This window comes from Neovison vison, chromosome 11, assembly GCF_020171115.1.
Source record: "Neovison vison isolate M4711 chromosome 11, ASM_NN_V1, whole genome shotgun sequence".
Lineage (NCBI taxonomy): Eukaryota > Metazoa > Chordata > Mammalia > Carnivora > Mustelidae > Neogale > Neogale vison.
Window position 1 is genome coordinate 189,055,619 of NC_058101.1, and position 25,218 is coordinate 189,080,836.

General features: G+C 33.8%; 1 protein-coding gene across 2 annotated transcripts in view; it reads right to left on the reverse strand.

The window, feature by feature from the left end:
* MICU3 (mitochondrial calcium uptake family member 3) overlaps positions 1 to 25,218 on the reverse strand; it is a 103,387-nt gene that overhangs the window by 25,491 nt on the left and 52,678 nt on the right. The window contains exons 4-8 of one of the 2 annotated variants that reach the window (XM_044225514.1): positions 19,285 to 19,363; positions 15,431 to 15,478; positions 12,223 to 12,305; positions 9,544 to 9,615; positions 6,126 to 6,164 (exon numbers count right to left, since the gene is read on the reverse strand). In XM_044225514.1, coding sequence (XP_044081449.1) covers positions 6,126 to 6,164; positions 9,544 to 9,615; positions 12,223 to 12,305; positions 15,431 to 15,478; positions 19,285 to 19,363 — 321 coding nt within the window. The remainder of the gene's footprint in view (positions 1 to 6,125; positions 6,165 to 9,543; positions 9,616 to 12,222; positions 12,306 to 15,430; positions 15,479 to 19,284; positions 19,364 to 25,218) is intronic. The other variant, XM_044225515.1, reaches the window with a different exon arrangement.

A 25,218-nucleotide genomic window follows, 5' to 3' on the forward strand; every position in this document is an offset into this window, starting at 1 on the left:
TAGTGTTATATGTCAATTATATCTCAGTACAACTGGGAAAAAATAAGGGCAAAATGAAGATCCTCACTTGAGAATATACTTTCTGAGATTAAGATTCTAAGAATTAGGAGAGAATGAGATTAAAAAGGAGATTAAGAAAGGGCAAATATATAAGTAATTCTAAACTAATACTGATGGTATATATTTAAGAAATCTAATTTATGGGATTAAAAAAAAAAAAGACAAAAACAAACACTGTATAAACTCAAGTATCCAGGGTGCCTAAGTGGCTCAGTGGGTTAAGCCGCTGCCTTCGGTTCAGGTCATCATCTCAGGGTCCTGGGATCGAGTCCTGCATCGGGATCTCTGCTCAGCAGGGAGCCTGTTTCCCTCTATCTCTCTCTCTCTGCCTGCCTCTCGGTCTACTTGTGGTCTCTCTCTGTCAGATAAATAAATAAAATCTTAAAAAAAACCAAAAAAACAAAAAAACAAAACTCAAGTATCCATGCCAGGAGGGGAACGAAAGCCTTCAAAGCATTGTAAGACTATTTTTAAGGAAGAGGTGACAATACAGCCTATCTAATAAGACTTCATTATTTTGGGGTGTCTCAGTGGCTCAGTCATTAAGCGTCTGTCCTTAGCTCAGGTCATGATCCCAGAGTCCTGGGAGAGAAACCCGCATCAGGCTCCCTGCACGATGGGAAGCCTGCTTCTCCCTCTCCTACCCCCCCTGCTTGTGTTTCTTCTCTCCCTATCTCTCTCTATCTGTCAAATAAATAAATAAAAATCTTTAAAAAAAAAAAGACTTCATTATTTTAAGTATACTTATTCAGATTTCAAGAATAACTATATAAGATACAGAAATATGGTGTCTTCTAAACTAATAGAGAAGAAAATAAAAAGAATAAAAACAAACCTTAATTAATTCAAAAGGAAGGTAAGAAAGGAGAAAAGTATATAGAATGGCTAAAATAAATCCAAATAATTTAATAATCACAGTAATGTAAAGTGACTGAATCTGTCAAAATAAAAGGTAGAAATTATCAACCAACATAAAAAAGAACCAATAAAATACACAAATTATATGTTTTTTAAAAAGACATGTTAAGCGCGCCTGGGTGGCTCAGTTGGTTGAGCCTCTGCCTTCAGCTCAGGTCATGATCCCAGGGTCCTGGGATCGAGGCCTGCGTCGGGCCCTCTGCTCAGCGGGGAGCCTGCTTCCTCTCTCTCTGCCTACTTGTGATCTCTCTCTGTCAAATAAATAAATAAAATCTTAAAAAAAAAAAAAAGACATATCACGATATAAGGACAGAGACTAAAAAAGATATGCCAGGCTTCTATGAATGCTATTAATGACAGCACTAATCTTCTCATTGAGAATAACTGAAAAAGCTGGACAAAAAACAAAACAGTTCTATCTTCTTAAAAGCATCGTAAAGACTCTGGTACTGCGTTGGGTGACGGTGTAACAGTCGTGGTGGGGAAAACTGCTGGTGCCTTAGTATGATGACAGCAGTGGCACCAAAGACCGAAGTCAGTAGATTCTTCAGATCCATAGACACTCACATTTTAAAAACAAAAAATTCACTTAAGAATGCACTTGCTGAGGGGCGCCTGGGTGGCTCAGTGGGTTAAAAAGCCTCTGCCTTAGGCTCAGGTCATGATCCCAGGCTCCTGCTCAGCAGGGAGCCTGCTTCTCCCTCTCCCTCTGCCTGCCTCTCTGCCTACTTGTGGTCTCTGTCTGTCAAATAAATAAATAAAATCTTAAAAAAAAAAAAAAAGAATGCACTTGTTGAAGAATAAAACTTACAATTTTTTAAATTAATCTTTGAGCACACACCTTTTTAATTTTCAGTGTGATGAAACTAAAAGCATGCATAAAGCATTTCTGAAGTACAATGGTTGTCTTGAGAAAAAGCCTCTGTGCAAGGGTTTGTGCTGCAAGGTGAACTAGTCAATTCTTTTGTGAGCTGCCATTTTTACTTGAAAGAACAATATCTAGAGAAAGCAGTTATTCAGACTTTGCTATTTGGTGGCCATTTTTCTGAAAATGAATGAAATGAGCCTGTCACTTTAAGGGAAACAACTGGTAGTTATTTGTTGCAGAAGCATCTATGAGAACCTAGCTGTCCTCTGTTAAATCAGATATTACAGAGATTCCCAAAGAATGCGAAATACCACTCTCCTCACTACATTGTTTATTTTTCATAAAATGTGTTTAACTTGTGAGTTTTTTTAAAAATGGATTAATACTTTTAAATTTCTTAGTTTTAATTTCTACTATGGTAAATAAAGATATAACCAACATAAACAAAAGCTCTTTTAGCCCTCTCTAATTTTTCAGTAACGTAAAGGGATCCTGAGTAAACAATGTTGAGAACTGCTGCTTACAGCAATAAAAGTGCGGATGAAACAGACAATCATGATGGTTGTGTTAAAGAAGTAAGAAGAGAAAAACTCATTTAATATGATCCCAATCATATAAAGCACAAAAATGTGTAAAACTAAACTATATTGTTGATGTGCATGGATGGCTCAGTTGGTTGGGTGTCTGCCTTCAGGTCCCTGCTGTGTGGGGAGTCTGCTTCTCCTTCTCCCTCTGCCTCTCCCCCTGGCTTGTGTTCTCTCTTGCTCACTCTTTCTCTCAAATAAATAAATAAAATCTTAAAAAAAAAAAAATATATATATATATATATAGAGAGAGAGAGAGAGAGAGAGCGCTGAGGATGCATTTAGTAGGTGGTAAAACCACAAAGCAAAGCAAAGAAGTGCTTTATATAGAAGTCATGATTGTGGTTATCTTTTGGAGGAGAGGGAGGGATTACACTTAGAAAGACCTAGGAAGGGGCATTTGGGGACATGGCAATGTTTTATTTATTGATCTATTTTAGGTTTAAACTTCTATTGTTAATTTTTTATTTATATTTTAGTTACAGTAAATTCCTGAACTAAAAAGTGCATTTTATTTTTTTTTTTTTTAAGATTTTATTTATTTATTTGAGAGAGAGAGACAGTGAGAGAGAGCATGAGCGAGGAGAAGGTCAGAGGGAGAAGCAGACTCCCCATGGAGCTGGGAGCCCGATGTGGGACTCGATCCCGGGACTCCAGGATCACGCCCTGAGCCGAAGGCAGTCGTCCAACCAACTGCGCCACCCAGGCGTCCCTAAAAAGTGCATTTTAAAAATAGGAGAAAGTTTCACCCTTACTAAGGAGTAGAAAATAAAACTAAATAGAAAATAATACAGAATATTAATAAAAATAAAGTTGGCATATTTATTTTGACAACCATATTGATTTTTAGGCAAAAACATTTCTAGAGAGCTAAGGATAATATATAAATAGGGAAGATTCAAGATTCAATTCACTATAAAGATTTAAGAAATGTATATTCTTATAGCAGGTAATAACAATGCTTCAAAATATATAAAACTTAAAAATAACAGAATGATAAGTAATTAACAAGTCTATCATTGTAATGTACAATTTAACATACTAATTAATATATCAAGCTGACAAAAATATTAATAATGATAGAGGTTTAAAACACATATTAACATGTTTGGTCTTATATATATAACATAACTCTGTATCCCAGTTGGAGAATACACATTCTTTTCAAACACAAATGTTGTTTTAGCCCACAAAACAAGTCTTAACACATATCAAAAACTGTATAAAAACTGGCACATTTCTGACTACAATGGAATTCAGGTAATTAAAATAATCTTTAAAAAACTTAAAAAATCATATAGAACATTTCAAAATAAAATATACTTGACTTTGCACTATTTATTCTTTTGAATTCTTTATACTTGTTTTCATTTCTGTGGCAAGATAATCAAGAGCTGAATATATGAGAAATATGGAAAGAATCATGGTTATTTAGAACAGAAAAGGCTATAAGGTAACTATCTTCATGGATATAAAGGAGAATGCTCAACCTTACACTGTAGCTAAAGATAATCTGACATAAAACAGGCAGAATCTACTATAAGAGTGATTAAATTTTCTAGCAGGCTTTTACAGAGGCCATAGAATCTCTCTGGAGTCAAAGTTGGGAGGGTCCCTGCCGTTCCTGAAGGAACTTTTTCCTAAAGGTAGAATCTTAGGTTATATTCAGCTCCATGCACTGCATTCACATTAGGTACTTTGGCACTCCAGGAGGTCTACAATTTTGGAAACTAGCACATAACCACCAGTTAATTCGTAACACTGTACTAATATATTTGTCCAATATGTACATCACAGTATTCTATTTAAATTTCAGGCCAACTGAACTTTTTTCTAATTTTCAACAAATTTCTCTTGTTTGCTTGAATTTTTTTTAAAAAAATGATTATTCCTTTCAGAGCAAAAATTTTTTCTATTAGAGGAAAAAAAAGCAGTTTATATAATCAACTAAACCCTAAGGGAGTTGAAAAGTCATGCAATCCATTTAATAAGACTGTGGATAAAAATGACATCAAGTTACACCACTTTAAAATATGCATTTTTATATTCTGAGATGGAAAAATGTCTTCAGTTAAATAATAAAAATTTAAAAATTACCACAATAAAATGTAAAAGCATATATTTACTATTAAATAAGTAAGCATAATTTAAGTGAAACAGGCAATTTAAATCTGTTTCTTAATATTCTCTCACTCTCTGAGTGACTGCAATTTCTATATGTAACTTAAACTAGCGCTAAGTCAGTACCTATTTCCTTTTAATGATAGTACTCTAAAATGTGTATTTTTAAATACCACATAATCATCTATATGAAAATTATTTGGATTTAAAGGAAAAATACAAAATGCCACAGCTGGAAAAATGGCTCATGCAATGACACATGAGATTAGAAGAATAAGTAATAAAGTCACAAATATTATTAACATTTATTAAGTTTCAGAGGGCATATGGTATTATAATCTGTGAGATTTACTTTATACATTCTTAGAAATTTTTTGAAATGATTAAAAGAGGAACATTAATATTTTTAAGACAATGCCAGACTTTATTTAATTGAAAACAGTAGCGAATTTTGTAGTAAAAATTTAATGTTACTTGTAAGTTATCAAAACAATTAGTCATAAGGGTCCCATGGACTTGGCTTATTCTCCAACCTGTTCTAGGTCCATTCCTTAGGACTGAAGGAAGATACCTTGGGTTTATCTTATGCCGAATCACCCTTCAATGTATGTTCAAATCTAGAAGAGAGTTAATTTTTATAGTATGGAATTTTGATCAACTCTCCAACACAGGAGATAGCACACCTGCTTCAGAGTTGCACACTTATGATTGTAACACTTTCAAGCAGGATACTGTGTCAGTAAACCTGAATTCAACGGCTCCTCTCAGGGGGAGTTTCTACAATTTGAAAGATCCTTCTAAAGATCCTTGGGTAAATTAAATGAATTTCACATGTTTACATTCAGAAGGGGCCATGGCCTATTCTCTTTTGTTTAGTAGCTGGGCTAACCAACAAGCTCTGACTTTCGAGGAGGGAGGAAAGAAGAAGAAAGCTTAGCATAAGAATATCTGGAAGATATTTGCAGGAACTCTCAACTTCAAGAAAAGAAGAGTCTGAAAACCACAATCCTCCTTGAGAAATAACATGATACATTGATATATTAAATGTATCAGGTATCATACCAGACTTTTGAATAGACCACAGGCAGTAGGCAGGCATCAAAAGTTTTAGAAAAATTTTGCAGAATACTAATGACTAAGAAAAGTCTTTCTATTAATATTTTCTTTATTAGATTTGAGAAAAGACTGTATCAGATGGAGAGATCTAGGTCTTAAAATTCCTGTGTTCTGCAGGAGCATAGCCTGAGAATCTGCTCCATAGTTTGTACTTAACTCTTCAAATACTGCTAAAAAATATAAAGTTTTCATTATTTTACCAGAGCTTTTGGTGGCTGTTCACTCAGCTTTTCCTTAGTTTAATCTAAAGTTAAAGATACACAACGGCTCTGTAAATTTTAATCTTCTCATAAATCTAGGAAGGAAATAGAAAATTTTGGCTTGGCTGCACCTTATTATATCCAATAAATTCCTAAACATTCTCAATAGCATATATAGCTGTATATAAAGAAATAACATTATCAAGTATAACAGGTGAGGGCTATTTACATAAAGAACATTTAAAGTATTGTACATACACTATTAGTAGGAGAATGGTATCCATAAAGTTGAAGACGCTGACATAGAGCACAAAGGGCCAAATGAAGTGTCACATTTCAGAATGAACCCAAGTATAGCAAAAGAAAAAAAGAAAAAGACGACAAAATAATCAATTAGGAAGGGCAAATCATTATGCTACATTCTATATAGAGCACACACACAATACAAGTGGGATAAATGTTAAAGATGAGTAGCAAAGTTTTTCAAATCTCATATAATTAAATATTAAATGAATCTGTGCTTATTTCAACCATTTTCATTTTAACTTTCTGATCAACTACTGCTTTGAGTAAAACATTCCTCTGAAGTACACGGTTTTATTTAGACATGCTTCAGCAATTCTCTATGGGTTAGGGGGAAAATCTGGATATAGCAGCATGGCAGTGAAAATGGTATGAGAGATCTGGAGTGGAATCTTGTTCTGTTCTGTTAGTGCTGGGATCTTGGGCAAGTTAATGAACTTCTCTAAGATGGCTTTTTCATCTGTAAATGGTATGATACTTACCTGGCAGAAATGTCATGACTAAATGGGAGTAACATTTATAATGGATATAGTCCAGAGTGTCTCAAGAAATGTTATGTTCCCTTCTTGCCTTCTGAAGCATATACTGTGAATTAGCTACATGTTTTAGGTCATTTAATCCCCGTAACAATCATATGTGGTCATTACTACTATTTATCCCCATTGTACAAATGAAGCAACTGAGGCACAGGCAGGGTAGAGACCTGTTCAAGGTTGCCCACATGAAAAATGATAGAGCTAATATTCAGATGTTGAAAACCTGGTTCTATGTCTGTTATACTGTCTCTCTAATGTAATCAATGTATTTTTACTATATACTAAATTTCAGTGGCTTAAAAACTCAAAAATCACATCAGTTCAGATTTGCATTATTTAAAATGTGGCACCAATTAACAATAAGTTACCATCAATCATCATTATTGTTAAATATAGTAACAAATATTTGTAAAGAGCTATATTGTCTTAGAATGCTGCTTATTTAGTTCAGAGGTATACTAAAGATTATTTCTGAATAGCTTTAAGGAATAGTTTTTATTAGCTAAATTATGTAAATAAATTTCAGGAGCACTAATTAAACTCTAAGGTAAATACCTATGAGGTACTTTAGACCAATGACTCTAGTAAGCATTTCTTTACTTATAAGCAAGTTATACAATATATTGCTTATAAATTTTTTATCTGTCCTTTAAAACAAGTCTCCTTGGGACGCCTGGGTGGCTCAGTTGGTTGGACGACTGCCTTCGGCTCAGGGCGTGATCCTGGAGTCCCGGGATTGAGTCCCGCATCGGGCTCCCAGCTCCATGGGGAGTCTGCTTCGCTCTCTGACCTTCTCCTCGCTCGTGCTCTCTCTCACTGTCTCTCTCTCTCAAATAAATAAATAAAATCTTTAAAAAAAAAAAAACAAAAAACAAGTCTCCTTCTCCATATATTTGCTAGAGAATGTGTCATTGACCTGTATGCATACGAAATTATACAATTTAGGGTATGCTGATATAATTTAAGTTTCATAATTCAGATAGACTTTCGCTAATTAACCCAAGGTTAATGAGGTTTTACTATATTACTATTATGAGCTATTTGCATTAAATCAGCATTAACTTTACTTGGGCTGCAATAAAGCTCAGAGTCAAGCTTTGTGCTGACACTAATTTCTCCCAGTGTGGGTTGTCTGCTATCATTTCTCCCTTTCCTCTCTCCCTTTGTTACCTGACTTATGTATTTTAGTAAATGCTAATGATTAAAATAGTATTGTGTTTTTCTTGGAAGATCCACAAGTCCTTTCCTAGAAGTAATATAAATAAACAAATAAATAAAACAGTTAAATTTCTGAAACTAATGTAAACACTGTGTTTCAACCATGCTCAAATTAAAAAAAAAAAGAGAGACTTCTAGCCATTGAAACATGATCTATTCTATCACTGATGTATATCAAAAGATTAATAAACATAGTTCAACCTCCTAAATAATATTTTATTAACAACTTATCTATCCAGTTTAGTTAATCGATCAAAATTAAAACAATTGCTTACTCTTTCAATATGCTATCTACAGAAAATAAAATTTATGAGGTTATTTAATTCTCTAGTGTTATTTGCTAATATTCTAAAAAATGGCATTTATGGGGCTAATTCCTATGGGATTTATTGATTATAACTTAAAAACCATGAGACCTAAGTTAGAGAATTCGTAATGCTCCTTTTAATTCCTGGCTAACATTATATCAGCTCTTTGATTTTTTAAGAGTGTCCTCCATAAGCTTTGTCAAATTAGAAATATTGAGGGTGGCTCAATAAATATTGATAATTATATCACAGCCAAATATACTATGAAATAATAAGTATTTCATATTCTGATAATCTGATTTATTAATATAAATAAAAATACACCCTTCATCTACTGGAATTGAATATGGCACCAACTGCTACAGATTTATTACCTAAGTTTTTTAAAAACCTAATACATATGCTTATAAAAATGAAAATATTAAAAAATATTGCAAATCTGAAGTTAATTATTTGAATTCTAAGTAGATCAACTAAACTACTGCACAGGGTTACTAACTGGCAAAGGAAACAGTTACATTTACATCTCAACAAAACTGAGTTTCTGCTATCCAAGTACCAGATTAAAAAATATGCTATAGTGGGTAAAAGTATAGTTTGGGAGTGGCCTAGCCATGGACTCCAATCTTGGCTTTGCCATAATTACAGATAATAAAAGAACTAGTGGCAGATTAAATGAGAAAATGCATGCAAAGCATCTACTACAGTCCCTCAAAGTAAGATCTCAGAACCTGTTTGTTATTTTTATTATATAAACCTGGGATACTGTCAGACTGAAATATGTGGGATAAACAAAAAGAAAACTGGTAGGAAAATAGAGGGAAATGTTGCTTAACTCTACTTTCAGAATAAGTTGAAAACAGTACTCATCTGAGAAGAGCCTATATTTCTAAGAATTCAAAAAAACATAATATTCCTTGTTTTTGCTTCAACATTCACACAGCTATAGCACCACTAAATTCACTCACATGTATAATTAAATCTTTGCAATTCACCTTTAAATTTTTTCATGCATAATGATCTGTGTTTATCTATTATATGATATACCCTTCAAATCTCATGGATAACAACAATATGGATGAAAATGATATAATGAGTGGGATTATGGACACAGATGTTTAATATCAATATTTGATATAATATTGATACAGATGCATAGAAATCTGAAGCAAATTTTCTACATAAGAACTTTAGAAAGTTTTCCTGAAAGGAACAGCTCCAAAGTTACAGACTTTAATTACTGTTTTTCAACATAAATAAAATAATTCTCAGCTAAAAAACCCACCTTAAACTACTATAAATTATTCTTACCAGCATTGCACGCTTTTCTTCATCTCCCTTTGTTTCTCTCTTTTCATTTTTTTTCCTGAATATCTCTTGAAGCTGAAAGAGAAAGTGATCAAGAATCAAATATGCAGTGAGTTTCTGGGTACCTACTTACCACTCTGTGCTAGGTACATTCTAAAAACAAAGAATTAGCTTCATCTACGAAGAAGAGTAAAACTACTACAGATACATTTTCTGATACCAATTTTTTTTTTCCCCCTAAGAAAAAGAAAACACACACTTTGCTACTGGCAGCCTGTTGGTTCAGGTAAACATACAAAATTATAGCTTCACTTTATCTCTAAGACATAAAGACAGGGAGTCTGTGATGCACAAATTAAAGAGATGAAGCCTACTGGGGTAGAAAGAACACTGGAAGAGAATTCAGGGACTCTGGGTGTGAGCCCATCTTCTGTCACATACTAATTTCATGATGATGGACAGGTCACACATCCCTCATGAGGCTCCAATTTACTCATATATGAAATGAGGATGCCCTCTAAGGTCCCTTTCAGGTAACTGCACACTGTGATAAAAGCACGCGCTCTGCATATAACTCCTTGGGCAAGTTACTCTAATTATCCGAGGGATTGTTTTCCATATCTGGAACATGGAAATAATTCCTTACTTTAGAGGAAAATTTTTTCTTCTCCAGCTTTACTGAGGTACAATCACCAGGTCTTGTAAGAATGCTGTGCAGGGTAAATATTACAGATAGTTACTCAGCACATTGCCTGTCACATAGTAACCGCTCAAGAGATGTCAGCTATATTTTCAGTGTATTATTTCTTCTTTAAAATCCCATTTTGCAAATGGAAGCCTAATCCTACCTCTATCACAGCTTTCTGGGAGATCATTGTTCTTGGCTGTATAACTTGAACAGCTATCTTAAGTCTTTATTTCATTCTCTAAGGCAATACTTGAAAGTCAAATAAAATGTTTTACCTCCCAAGATATGTAATAACACAAATACAGTACAAAGTCTGAATGATTTTGTTAACAAACACATTTATTTTCACACTTTTTCTTAGTGAAAAGAATTTTCACTCTTTTCAAGGGTTATTTATAATCACTTTATAAGAAGGCACGGGAATCATTTTAGATTCTCTAGAATCTAGATCTCTAGAAGGAAGTCAGATCGACTCCACCTCCTGCTTTCAGGAATTCTTTGCTGTTTACAAACAAATACAAACAACAAATAAAAAACATCACTTATGAGGCAGCAGTACAGCCACTGCAAGGAGCAGTCTTTGTAAGAGCAGAGAAGGGAAACAAGTTCTATGTGAACATTTTTACCTCCTATCTCCAGAAACAAAGGACATCTATACAGACACATTTCAGTGCACTGAGTTCCAAAAGTTATTCTTTTAGTTGATGGGGTAGAACATGACAGTGTTGCCACAGAAAATCTAGTAAAAATTATTTACATTATTAGGCCCATTCTGAAAATCCTAAAATACAGTTTTATGCTATCAAAATAAAACTAAATTAAATGAAATCTGTTTTAGGGTGTTAGGAACATATGTCTATCTTTGCAGTGAAACTGAAAACTCTCACCTCCCCATCATCCTGAAAAGCACTTGAATGATGGGTCCTTCGGTCTCAGGTTCTAATGGTGTGGCTCAGGGACTGTCCCCAGGCAAGGGCTACTTGGGTGTTAGAGTAAGCCATCTGATAGATCCCAGTAATTAGTCTGCTTGGTTCCTTTTGAATATCTACTGATTATGACAAGGATTTTTGTCTCTTCCCTTTTCTACCATAGAAAATAACGATTTTATCGTTTCTCTTCCATATTGCAGCCTCTGGGGAAAATACTAAGTTGTTTAAGAGGTTTTGAGAGGGATTTTTAATTGCTTGTTACAAAGAAAAATAGAAAATAAAATGGTTATTTATATGCCATCTCTCCTTTTAACTAGGAAATATAGGTAAATACAGAGCTGAACATAAATGTTAAGGGTAGAACTTGTTATTGTAAGGATCTTTACATTGGAGAAAAAATTTAGAATAGGCATTTTGCCACAAGTGCGGGATCCATGGGTAGAAAAAACAGGACAATTCTGGAAGGGAGAATGGCAAGATGAATGAGCATCTGACGACGTTGTCAAACCGGCACCAAGCCACGTGAGTCATGGGAGAAAGACCGAAGGCACATACCTAACAACAATCTTAATTCTCCTCACTTTAGATCAGCCCTTGTTCAAAGACCAATGAAGGGAATAGCAAAATGAGGACAAAAATGGAATATAAGGTAGTCATGAATAGAAGAGAAAGGCAGAAAGAAAAGTCACGGATCCTATCATGAGAAGGAAGGGAAGTTCCTGTGAGAAAGAGCTGTGGCTGAGGGCGGACACGATGGGGTCTGAGCGTAACCGAGCATATTCCACACCTCTGGGCTGCTTGTTATCCATCAGTGGAAAATATTTGACTCACTTCAAATATTCAAAAGACATGTAAACAACTATAATCATTTTTCTATAACGAATACAATTTATATCTTTACAATATAAAAATTATTTAAAGTACATGACACTATACTTCTTTATTAAATTAAAGTGAAAGCATAAATTTTTCACTCTTACTCTTATGTTATTCCAAATAATGCAAAAACATAAGGATATAAGTAAGAAATATTTATTAATGAAGTGCAACGTATAATATACATACCACCAAAAACTCCTTTTTATCCACCATCTCATTGCCATCAGTGTCAAACATGTTGAAAGCTATTCTAAAACCTGCATGCGGCTCTGCCAGAAAGAACAGAAAAGTACTTGTGAAGTGGAAAAATGTTTTTAAAGTGGCATTGTAAATAGTTAATTATAATCTGTACAAAAATACTTTCTCTGACCAAGAAATTAAAAGTAGCACATTACTATTAATGAAATATAATAAAAGCTATATGTGTATACATATTTCTGCTTCATGTATTAGCAAACTTAGTAACAAAACTAATAATACACTTTAAAAGTATCTGTCTGACACCAGTTGTGCAGCAGACAGTGTAATTTAACTACCTTAACTTCCGAAAACTAACACTTCTTTTTGTTATCCCAAGTCTGTCAGGATTAAAAGGAAAATAATCAGATCATCACACATGTTCAATACTTAGAACAAAAGAAAAAAAAAAAAAGTACGACACAGCAGACCAATCCTGATTCTTAGTAAAATCAGAATGGAAATGACCTATGGAAATAAATGTCAAGCACAAGAGATTACATATCAGGTTTAAACTTCCAGAAGCTTCAAAAGCAGAAATATAAAAATTAAAGAGGCTTGAATATTTCTGAATTTCCCTAAATTACAACGACCAATTGCTTTTCTGAGAAAGAAACACTTTTACACACTATGAATGGCTTTAACTTTATGAACCTTATGATGAGGTTCAACTCCTTTTTCCCTTCAAAAGCACAAAGAAAACCTCAACAGAAGAAAACTTGAACAGGTCCTTCAAAGAGGAGCTCAGTGCACAATGCCTTTGAGAAACATCTGACCCTCGCTCATTTTTTAAGATTTCATCCATTCATTTATTGGGGGGGAGGAGGGAGTGTGCGCACGCACGCGCGCGCACACACACACACACACACAGGTGCACAAGTGCACATGAGGGGTAGAGGGGTTGGGAGAGGGAGAATCTCAAGTGGACTCCACACTGAGTGCAGAGCCTAATGCGGGACTGATCTCAAGACCCCATGAGATCATGACCTCAGCCAAAACCAAGAGTCAGTAGCTTAACAGACTGGTACACCTAGGTGCCCCTCTGACCCTTTCTTTTTGAGATGACTGGCAAAAAGTTTTGAAAAGGGGCCTTTTCAAGATTTTACCTGCTGTAAAATTTGAAGCTAGCAAAAGAGAAGCAACGTAACCCCACTTTCTTAACCAGTAATAGCTGTCTCTGAAAAGAATGGAAACAGAAGCCAGTCTTCCATGCAAGCTCATTTGTGGCATACAGTTTACGAACTGAAACTTACTTTCATTAGCATTCAGTTGAGAAAGAAAGAAAAAATTTCATCACCTCTAATAACTAAGCTTTAAGCTTTAAAATGATCTTGAAAATACACAATGAAAAGAAGTCCTCACTGTTTGGAAGGGAAAATGAAGTTAAAATAATAAATAGCAAAGGGGAGAGAACCATAGACAAGTAAGGCAGATTCCCTACCCACTTCCTGCCAGCTCTGTTTGCAACATTTCTCTTGGTTCTAATCTAAAATATACCCACAAGTTTTCAATTCAAATTCCCAGAAGTTTCTAAAATAGGTCCTGAACTCCAAAGGAAGATTCACTGCAACCAAAGATCCTACCTTTCCATGTAAGCAAAACCACCATGTGTTTTTTTTCCTACACTCTTACCCACACCCTGTCCCATCTCAACAAGTGGCTTTCCAAACCAGTTCTATTATATTCTCAGCTGTCACTCTGCCAGTTCAGGTATTTCAAACTCACAGTTTTGTAACCGAAGGTTTTCTATAGCTAACAATATAACTCTTTCACAAGTCTCTGAGACACTCCTTGGCACTCCTCTAATTTTCATGGAGTATTTATCATTGAGTAGATTTGAATCAAAATGGCTTCCAGTCTGGAACAATCTCAGATGGTCGTATTACTAACTGCATAACACTTCTTATTCTTCAGCACCAATATTTTAATTTCATTTCAGCAGGAAAAAAATACAAGGAAAAATAAAGGATGATAATTTTCAAAATTTATATGCACACATGTATATCCCCCAAACTTCCTGTGACAGAACTCCAACATAACATCATTCATTACTAAAGTCAGAATAACACAATGGCCCTCAATTTTCTGATCATAGAAATATAAGAAATTTTATGACTTGTTTCTAATGACAGAGTTTCACTGATAATTATTATTTCCAGACATCTCCACAAATCCCCACAAGCAGAAATCCCTCTAGCAATATTCTTTCTTTTATTTTTTTTTACTCACTCACCAACTAGATTTGAGAGGCCACCATGTGCTAGACACTGTTCTTGATAGAGAAATGGACAAAAAAGAGAAAATCTTTGCCATCATGGACCTTGCATTCAAGTATGGGAAGACAGACAAAAACACATAAACCAATAAACAAATGCTTTCAAGTAGTTTTAAGTGCTATGAAGAAAATAAAACATGGTAAAGGGATAAAAAGGGAGAGGTAAGAGAGGGAGATATTTTAGGGAGGATAGTCAAGAAGGGTTCACATTACACATTCAAAGGAAACCTGAATAATGTTTATTATCACGAGGATCTTGAGGAAAGAGCGGGATGGCAGAAGGAGCAGAAAGTACAAATTCCTGAGGTGAGAACTCAAGGAACAGAAAAGTCAGGTGGCTGGAGCACAGTGAAAAATAGCAGGTAAGTCCCTGCATGAAATGCATTAAAATTTAACTGAAATCATTAGTAAGCCTTTCATATATTTCATAAAAATTGCTGCATATGAGAGGCGGAGAACAACAAAGCTGTTTCAGGACATACGATGGTATTGTGATACACTCATTAGTTAGGAGACGCATTCTTTCACACTAGTCTTAAGAAACAGGTGATTTCAACGAGTGTAGCAGGAAATTTACAAATCCCTAAATGACCTGACCTTTAGGCTTTCAAGTAAACCAGAAGGAATGATATATGATATAAAATGTGTAATTTCTGAGCATTTTATTACTATACCATACGTCATAAAAACATTTATGTCTTTGACTCTTGATAGTGTTATGCTTATTAGCATTTGCTGTTAACATTTAGACATGAGTTTTGCAAAATAACCATGGATAAACCTAAAGTGATTTTAATCGTAAGAGAATCTAAGATTTGTTTTCCAAGATTCTGATTTAAAAAGAAAACTCTATCCAAGAGTAGACTTAATGAGTACACTTACTTGTTAAAATACATAAAAGAAAAAGATACTCTGTGTAAGAAATCACACCTAGAAGAAAAATAGTATTAGTAATGCTATATATAAAATATTACTTTATCAAGCAAAATATTATTCTTACAGTAACAATAAGTAACATTAATAAGGAACTTACCATTTTAAAGAACATACTAAGTATTGTTTTAAACAAGACTAAACTATTAAAAAAATCACAGCAAAGGAAGCAACAAAACTAATTTTAATTTGTTTCACAATGCTTCTGTAGAAACCCATGCAAAATTCCCACTAATGCTCCTAGATACATTGGCAAAGAAAGCAAAATTACATTGTTTATTTATAAATGTAACTTTAAACTTGTTGCTAGTTTGCAATGGATGAATCTAACATAAAATAAAAAGACTGAAAATGCTTAAACTGTAAAGTGCTTAATTACTTCTTAATAACTCAAAAAAATTTAGATATTTTTGCTTACAAATATGATTTCTGTAATTATATTTAAAAAAACAAAACTGTATTTATTACTCTTCTGCTTTCAGGTTATCATTATTATTTTTGACAAAGTTAATTCTTCTATTAAATGTACTCTAAGAAGTTTTTGTCGTAATTACATGGCTTTCACTTTCTGAATATTGGATCCTAAATTCTCTGTAATCCCAGAATTGCAAAGTTTAAAAGGAGTTTGTTTGGAGTAAATACAAATATATATTCCATTACTCAAATTCCTGCCTTTAGATGTAATGCCCCAAACTAGAACTAATGCTTAACTGAGTTTCCAGGTGGATCCTGAGAAAATTAAAATCAGGAATAAGACAGTGACACTTCTCCACATATCAGACAGTCCTAATCTTTAGTAAAAGGTACATGAAAATCCTTAAATAATCAGATTGTGAACCTTGAAAGTCCATTTTACCTGATGCTCTTTGAGGCTACCCGCTTTGTTATAGAACAAAGAGAAGAGGAGTCACTCTCGGGCAGTTTGTCAGAGACTTGAAGGGAACTAGCTAGAGGCCCTGAAAGCATTCCCTTCTTTTGTTTATACTACAATATTGTGACCTATAGACAGATAGTTCTGGTTGACTGCCATGAATGTTATGGGAGAAAGATTCTGGAATGGTCAATGCATATAAAAGATACAATACCTAAATTCCATAGGAGATCCCTCATAGAAAAAGAAAGAAGAATGGAAGAAAGGAAGAAAGAGAGGGAGGGAGGGAGGGCAGAAGGAAAAGGAAAGGTTAAGGAAAGGAAAGGAAAGGAAAGGAAGAGGAGGGGAGGAAGAAAGAAGGGAAAAAGGGAAGGATTGGGAAGTAGACTCTATGTCTCCACAATCCCATTTCACGGACTGTTGTTCTAATTGACTTGGTGGAATACACAAGAGATGTTGGTTGGTATAAAGAAGTTTAATAACTACTATACATCTTTTATTTGATCATTAACTCAAGATTTCCCTCAGTGAACAATTAACAGTAAGAGTACTAATCATAATTATCATGGTAGGTACTTGTCTGTAGGAACAAATGGTTTTTGAGGTGGTGTAATCCACAGACAAGAACAAAGTGAAATTTATGATATAATTAATAAAAATGATCAAGGAAAAGAGAAAATACTATTAAACACGAACTGTAGATTCTTAATGCTTTCCAATTACAAAAATGGAAAACTATTAGGTTCACCTTTTAATTTAAAGGCCACCCAAGATCAAAAAGTAAAATAAAATAAAAATACGTATGCTAAGCATATAGTAATAATGTTGTGATCTTTAGAAAAAGAGAGTAAGAAAGATGTCAACTAGGTTTCTTTTGAAAATTCGATAAAAATAGTTCCAAGGGAAGTTCCTTAAAAACATTATACGTTTAGCTCCTATTATCATGATACATTACACAGCTGGCTGCTATAACTAAGTCTGAAATGCCTGTTTTCATAAATGTTGCATATCAATTAATTTTTTGTAAAACGGCATAACATTTTCTTGCCAGGTAGTATTTTTAAGCAGATAAAATTCATTGCAAATTAATCTTCAATAGCTCTCAAGATTTAGCTTTTAAAATTCCTTTGTCGCTTAAACCTATTTATAAAAAAGCAAAGCTCTCTATGACATACTACTTTGACTAACCTAATGGTTCTAAAACTTTTTGTGTACATGGATTCCTTCGATAATCCAATCACCATGACATAGCTCTGCACTGTCCTATAGGGTAGCTGTTAGTCACATGTGGCTACTTAAGTTTAAAACAAATAAAATTAAATACAATAAAAAATTCAATTTCTATATTACAGTAGCCACATTTCGGGTGCTTAAAAACCCACATCTGGCTAGTGGCTATTATGGGAGATAACACAGAAATAGAACATTTCCATCACTACAGATAATTCTGCGGGATAGCACTGAATAGATATTTCCCCTGAAAAACATGCAAATATGCATATAACATAAAGGTTAGGATAAGCCTAAACCCAGTGCTTCCAGATTCAACCCTTTTTTTTTTTTTTTAATTTACTTGACAGACAGAGATCTCAAGTAGGTGGAGAGGCAGGCAGAGAGAGGAGGAGGAAGCAGGCTTCTTGCTGAACAGAGACCTGATGTGGGGCTCAACCCCAGGACCCTGGGACCATGACCTAAGCCGAAGGCAGAGGCTTTAACCCACTGTGCCACCCAGGTGCCCCCGATTCAACCCTTTTTATGACTACAAAGAATTTCCTTTTTCCATGCATTTATTTTTCTCAGGTTATACTAGATCCAATTTGTATTTTCCCATGAGAGGTATTAAATAAATATTTTAAAATTCGCTAACTTATCTTTCTGAGATTTGAATTTTCCTGGTCCTATTATCCCACCCTAAGATTTGAATGACAATCTTTACGACAACTTCCAGGAAAAAGTTTCTAAGAGCTTTAAAGATACCATGTCCCTAATTTTGCAAAGATTTTAAAACCCTAGTTATGAAAAGCTACAATGAAAGGTAAGCTGTCTACCCCTTTCAGATTCCATGTGAATCAGGTGGAAGCAATTTGAATTTCTAATTCTACTCAGACAAAATACATGGATTATAATTATCCTTTAAAATATTTGTCTTCATGATACAGTATAATTATTTTCAAACCCAGTATCTGTTAAAATGGGTGAAAATGAAAAAGTTAATTCTTTATATTTCTTTAACATTTTTATTTTGTATACTCTTCTATTTGAAAATACAAAAAAGCATATTTACAAGAAAGATTCCTTTTTAAGATTAAAGAGATTTTATTAATTAGTCCTTTCTCTAAATATGTACAAAAAGTAAAGTGTAAAAGAAAACAGAAATAAAAGTTATATAACTTGTGAGGAAATATATGAATTAACAACTTAGCTTAGATACATAGATCTCGATCATATAGTAGGTTGAAAGGTGCATTTTGCAGTGAGCGTTGTTTTTAGAAGAAACATGTTCAAACTGGGTGATCAAAAGACCTATCCAAAAGTTCTTCTTAGTGATTATTAAATTTCTAAAAACCTATAATCTCCTGGAAGTAAAATGGAAGGAAGAAAAATAGTTGGAGATCAATATTTTTGAAAAATGCTTTCTGTAATTAAATATAACCCTCACTACTGAATATGGTCGAAAAATAATTTTTTGTAGTCCTAAAAGCTCACTTTCTTCAAAAAATCTGAAAGACATGAATTATATATATAAATAAGAAACATCTTTAATCCTGCTACCCAGAAATCATCATTAATATTTTGGTGTTTTTCTTTTCAGTTTTTTCTCTATACACACACACATATTTAACTGTTACATTAAGTAAAAGAGAAATGAATATAAAGAGTATAAATAACATAGTGTCCGTTTTAAAATACGTAAGTACTGAAGTTAACTTACCTCTTTCTTTAAGATTACGAAAAAGCTTTGATGAGCCTTTCCAAACTGGTGGTGTTTCTGAGAGCATTTGATTTAATTCCTATAACATAAAGTATCATAACATTGATTAATAGATATACCACTTACTTATAGATTAAAAATATTTAAAAATGTCTTACATAAAAAAATTCTCTACTGAAAAGACCTGAGACACAGCTGTATTTATTCTATTCTATACCTGTGGTTCGTTCAACCCCAGAACCCAATATTTGTCCAACAGTCTAAATATAAAATAAATCATAAAGAAGTTATATTTAATTCAACTAGAGTTACCAAAAATTTCAAATAAATTTAACAAGTGGAGGAATACATGTAAAATAATGAAGTTAAGACAAAACAGTGAGTTTAAGTTTAGGAACCAGTTAGGAAAGGATAGTTTCATGAAAGCGGTAAGTAAAGGTGGATTTGCTAATCAAGGTCAGAGATGATGACCTGGTTTCACATACTGTCTCCTTTCTGTAGCCCTCTTGGATTTAGGGAGCTTTGTGGAGGAAGTAAATGGACCGAGGATCAAACTGGGAAAGAACGAAGAATATTTTAGTACTGACGTCAGATGAAGTACTAGGTGATTATGACCACTGTTTGCATGCATTTTCATTTTCTAATTTTAACTTACAGATTCAGTAAAGAGCACGGACTTCAATTGCTTAGTCAGCCTTTTTTGTTTGTTTTTAAATCAAACTGCCACAGCATGTTGGGCAGCTATTTTAAAATTAAACATTTGAATCATTGTACAGCTACTAAAGGAATTTTGAATTTATTGTGCATACTGAGTTCAAAAAAATTAAAAGAAAAATTATATTTTGGTTAATTGCAAAGAAAAATTATTAAAGGATTTGATGAGGTAAACTGAAATAACTTGAAATAAAAAAGTAGTCTGCTAAGTAAACACTGAAAAACACTGGAAACCACTTCTATTTCCAGACCTGATTCTTGCTACTCAAAGTGTGCGTCCCCAATAGCCCAGGCATAACCTATAAGCTTGTTCAAAAAGCAGAATTTCAGTTCCCATCCCAGACCTACTGAACCAGAATGTGTATTTCTAACAAGAACTCTGGATGATTTTTTCCCCCCACATTCCACACAAACCCTTCCTGATGTGGTTGTACCTAAAAATGTTCTGTGACATTATAAACTTTTTTTTTCATTACAAAGCTGAGCTGACAGACAAATAAGGACACCCTGGATGCCAAAGGCAGGAGATGTATTTTTAGAGGGTTTACGGATTCCCTGAAGACCATCTGTGAACCCCGCTTTCACTTCCTTCATAGTGCTATCTCTGCACTGCAGAGACCAGATGCCTCCAGACAGTGGTGTCTCGTCAGAGTAGCAACAGCACAGAGGGAAGAATTCAGATATGAATAATGATGAGAAACTGGAATATTTACTGCTTAAACAACAATAAACTCATAAATATTTCTGTTAGTGCAAGAGATTAAAAAGAACACTTTGCAAATATATTATATACTTTAATGTATAATGTATCCATTACATAAATATTTTCTTTCTCCATTTTAACTATTTCCAGTGTATTCAACTTCATCTCTTCTAGCTTGAACGCAGCTAGAGTTTACAACTTAGGGGAAAAAAAATCATAGCTACATTTTACTGAGTGCCCTCTATGTGCCTGACACTATATAATTTCTCATTTAATTTTAATTAATAATCCTACTTATGCATATTTTACTGAGACTTAAAGAGGATAAGAACTCACCCATGGTCACAAAACTACTAAATGACTGGCCAGTTCCTTACTGACTAAGCAGTTTATTTATCAGCTTCTTCTGGTCTGGATTATCTACTTAACACACTGATCTTTGTCTTCAGTTCACTTTAAGAAGTTTTAAATTGTATTAAAATCTGTATTTCCATTCAGACTGGGAATATCCCTCCCCATTCCCAGTGCCTAGATCTTGGTTTCTTGCACATAGTAGTATTATAATAATAAATAATTTGGGGCATCTGGGTGGCTCAGTCAATTGAGACCTGTCTGCCTTTGGGTTAGGTCATGATCTCAGTGTCCTGGGATGGAGTCCCACCTCAGTGATGCTCCCTGCTTGCAGGAAACCTGCTTCTCCTTCTCCCCCCTGCTTGTGATCTCTCTCTCTCTCTCAAACAAATAAATAATCTTTAAAAAAAAAAGATAATTTGGTTGGCCTTTGCCCCTGGTTCCTGGAGGATGCCATATCCTTGAATCACGGTTGGCTATAGGATGACCCAGGAAGGCTACTGATCACCAGAAAGAACACCCATGGGATTAGAAGGTTGGGGCTCTGAGCTCTCCCTACCTTTGGGGAAGGGTAGGGAAAGGGCCTGGGGATTGAGTTCAATCACTTGGCCAATGAATCAATCGATTATACCTACATAAAGAAACCTCAATATCAACTTAACACCCAAGCTCAGCGCACATTTTCACTGGTAAATATATTGACATGTCAGGAGGGGTGGCACACTTCTCCATGGGAGGAAGGCATGGATGATCTGTATTTGGCATCTTCCTGTACCTGTCCTCAGAGTCTCTTCATACAGCTAGTCCTGATCTGTGTCCCTTAAAATAATTATAAGCTATTAATTATAAATATAGAATGTGCTTGAGTTCTGAATCAGTCTAGCAAATTACTGAATTTCAAGGGGATTTATGGGACCTTTTGGATTTGTAGTCAGTTGGCCTGAAGCGTGGGGTGGCCTGGGGACACTTGAACTTGCAGCTGGCATCTGAATTAAGGGCAGTTTTGTTGGGGACTATGTCCTTAAATCTGTGGAGTCTGACACTAACTGGGTGGTTAGTATCAGAGTTATTCTGCATATTGTAAGTTGGTACTAAATAGATATTTGCTGTATCAAATTCATTTTCCTAGAATTACAGTTGTCTTATAAAATTTATATAATTTTGTCTTATTATATAGTTAATATATATGAATTATAGGAAAATTAGCAAGTATAGAAAATAAAAACTAATTGCAATCCAGGACTGAACCATAATTGAAAGTTTTATTTAAGTCCATTTAGTCCAATTCTCTCTCTAGGCATAATTATATAGCTTTTTTGTTGTTGTAGCAAATATTAAATTATTTTCTACATATTGTTTTGTAACTTACTCTTTGTACTTAATACTTCATGGGTATATTTTCCTGCCAAATATTCTTCACTGCATTTTAATGGCTACACAGCAGTTCTATATTAGTAGTTCTGAAATGTAACTCCTTATACTCTTAAAAATTATTATGGACCCCAAGGAGATATTGCATGTGGAAGTAGAAATGACAAATTTTTAAAACACAAAAATACGCAAGCACATATTCTATTAGATGTCAGATCGATGGCATTATCAATCATCCTGTAGCTTCTAGAAAACTCCACCATACACTTGTGAGAGAATACAAGTAATAAAACAAATTGTCTTCTCGGTGTTATTATAAAAATAGTTTTGACTTCATGGATCCCTGAAAAGGTGTATGCACTTTAAGAACAGTCAGTCTGTAGTATTCTGCAACTTGCTGTTACTAAACCTTCAGTCTTCTAGGTCCGTTCATGTTGATACCTATAGCTTGGATGTATTTTTTCACTGTGGATCTGTATTACTGTATTTGTCTTTGATATGCCTATTTCACCATTTTTTTATTCATTTCTCAACTGACTGACATATTGTTTCTTTTTTTAAAATTTTGGCTATTATAATTGCTGCAGAAAACATGTAGAGGACTGCTGTCGTAATATTCCTCTAGTATACTTCTCCAAAAATAGAGTTTTTGGTATGTACTTTCAACTTTATTACATTTGCCAAATTTCTCTCAAAAGTGAATATACAAATTTACACCTTCACCTGGCTCTTTCTTCTTCCTTGCTAATTATCGGTATTGCTAGATTTCTGGAAGCGGATAATCTGATGGGTATGAAATAGTATCATATTATTGGTTGAATTTGCATATCCCTAATCACTAGTGAGGTTGAGAGGTCCTTTATATATATCAGCCATTCTATGTTATGCTTTTTTCTTACTGAACTGATTATCTTTTTATATTGATTCATATGAGTTCTATATGAGTACACTTAATGTTTTGCTAATACATTGCAAGCATATTCTCCCATCTGTCATACATCTTTTAACATTGTTGGCAACCTTTTGGTATGCCAAAGTTTCTGATATTTAATTTAGTGAAGTTTTTCAAAATTTTCTTTTAGCTTTGCTTTATGTGTCTTATCTAATGAAACCTCCTGTGTCCTTTATTTTACTTCTAATATTTCAGAATTTTTTGTTTGTCAAAGTAAAAACTTAACCCATCAAATTTGCTTTTGTATATGGTGGTTAGTTTGATATTTAATTTTATTTACCCCTATGTTGGAAAGACTATTGTTCCAATACCTAAAGGTCAGTCCTTCTTCCGGTGATTTACAGATCTTCCCATACATGCCTGGGTCTGTTTCTGGATTCTATATTCTATTATTTCCATCTAATTAAAAAATTCTTGCAATAATATAATACTATTTTAATTATAGCCCCATTATTAATTTAATATGAGACAACCCAATTGCTCTCATCCTATTGTTAGTCTGTTTGCTTCTCTTCCACACTTTTCAGAATTGTTCAGAAAATTCTGGGTCCTTACTCTTCCAAATCATCTGTGAACATAATACATTTCTCTGCTTACTCAAATTTCTTTAAAAAAATTAAGAAAATTAAAAATTTTATTTTATTTTATTAAAAAAAACAAAATACCTTGAAAAAAAATAAAAAATAAAATACCTTGTAAGTTTTCCGTTAGGTACACTAAGAATCTAATGGTTTTTGTTGCTATTGTGAAAAGTATCTTCTTTGATAGTACAGTTTAATTGCTATTGCTGGTGCAGAAACAATAGCAGCAACCTTGTTAAACTTTTACTAAACCTGAATAAATTTGAAATCTATGCATTTTAATATTTTTCTCTGTCATATTGTTTGTTACTGTTCTGATCCTTAGAACCTCTTTTTTTGTCATACTACACGTTATAGCCTGAGTTAAGTCTACCTCAAATTTGCATTTGAAGTCATAATCCTCAGTACCCCAGAATGTGACTGTATTTAGAGACAGGGCCTTTACAAAGGTAATTAAGATTATTAAATGAGGTCATTATAGTTGCTCCTAATCCAATATGACTGGTGTCTTTATAAGAAGATATCAGGATACAGACAGACATGCCAAGAACAACAACATGTGAAGATGATAGATGGAGAAGACAGATATCTACAAGCCAAGCAGGGAGGCCTCAGAAGAAACCTGCCCTGCCAACACCATGATCTTGAACTTCCAGCCTCCAGAACTGTGAGAAAATAAATTTCTGGTTTAAGCCACCCAAACTTTGGTATTTGTGACAGCAGTTCTAGCAAATTAATATACTACATTAGCATAGACTTATAATAAAACAGTGTGTAGTAGTTGTGATAGCAGACATATTTCTGTTCTGTATTCTATCTAATTTTAAAGAGAATGTCTAAAGTTTTACATGTAAATATCACATTTGCTACAGGCTTTTGGAAGATTCTCTATAATGGGTTATGGAGGTTCCCTCAAATGCTATACTAATAGTCTTTTTATATTGAAGTTTATCATACATTTAAAAGTGCAAAAGGAATACATGTAAAATTTAAAGTTAGAAATTGTTAAGAAATAGAAAATTACCAGTACTTTCAAAGCCTCTTTGCACTTCTGATATTTCTTTCCATCTCCCCCAGAGGTAAATATTGTCTTGAATTTAATATTTATCTTTCTTTAGTTTTCCCATCTACAATGCATCCTTAGTGGGTTTTTTTCCTATTTTAGACTTTATGTAAATGGAACTGTAATTTATAATTTGTGAATAGCTTGTCATTATGTTTCCCAGACTCATCCAGTTCAAGCACTAGTATAATTCATTTGT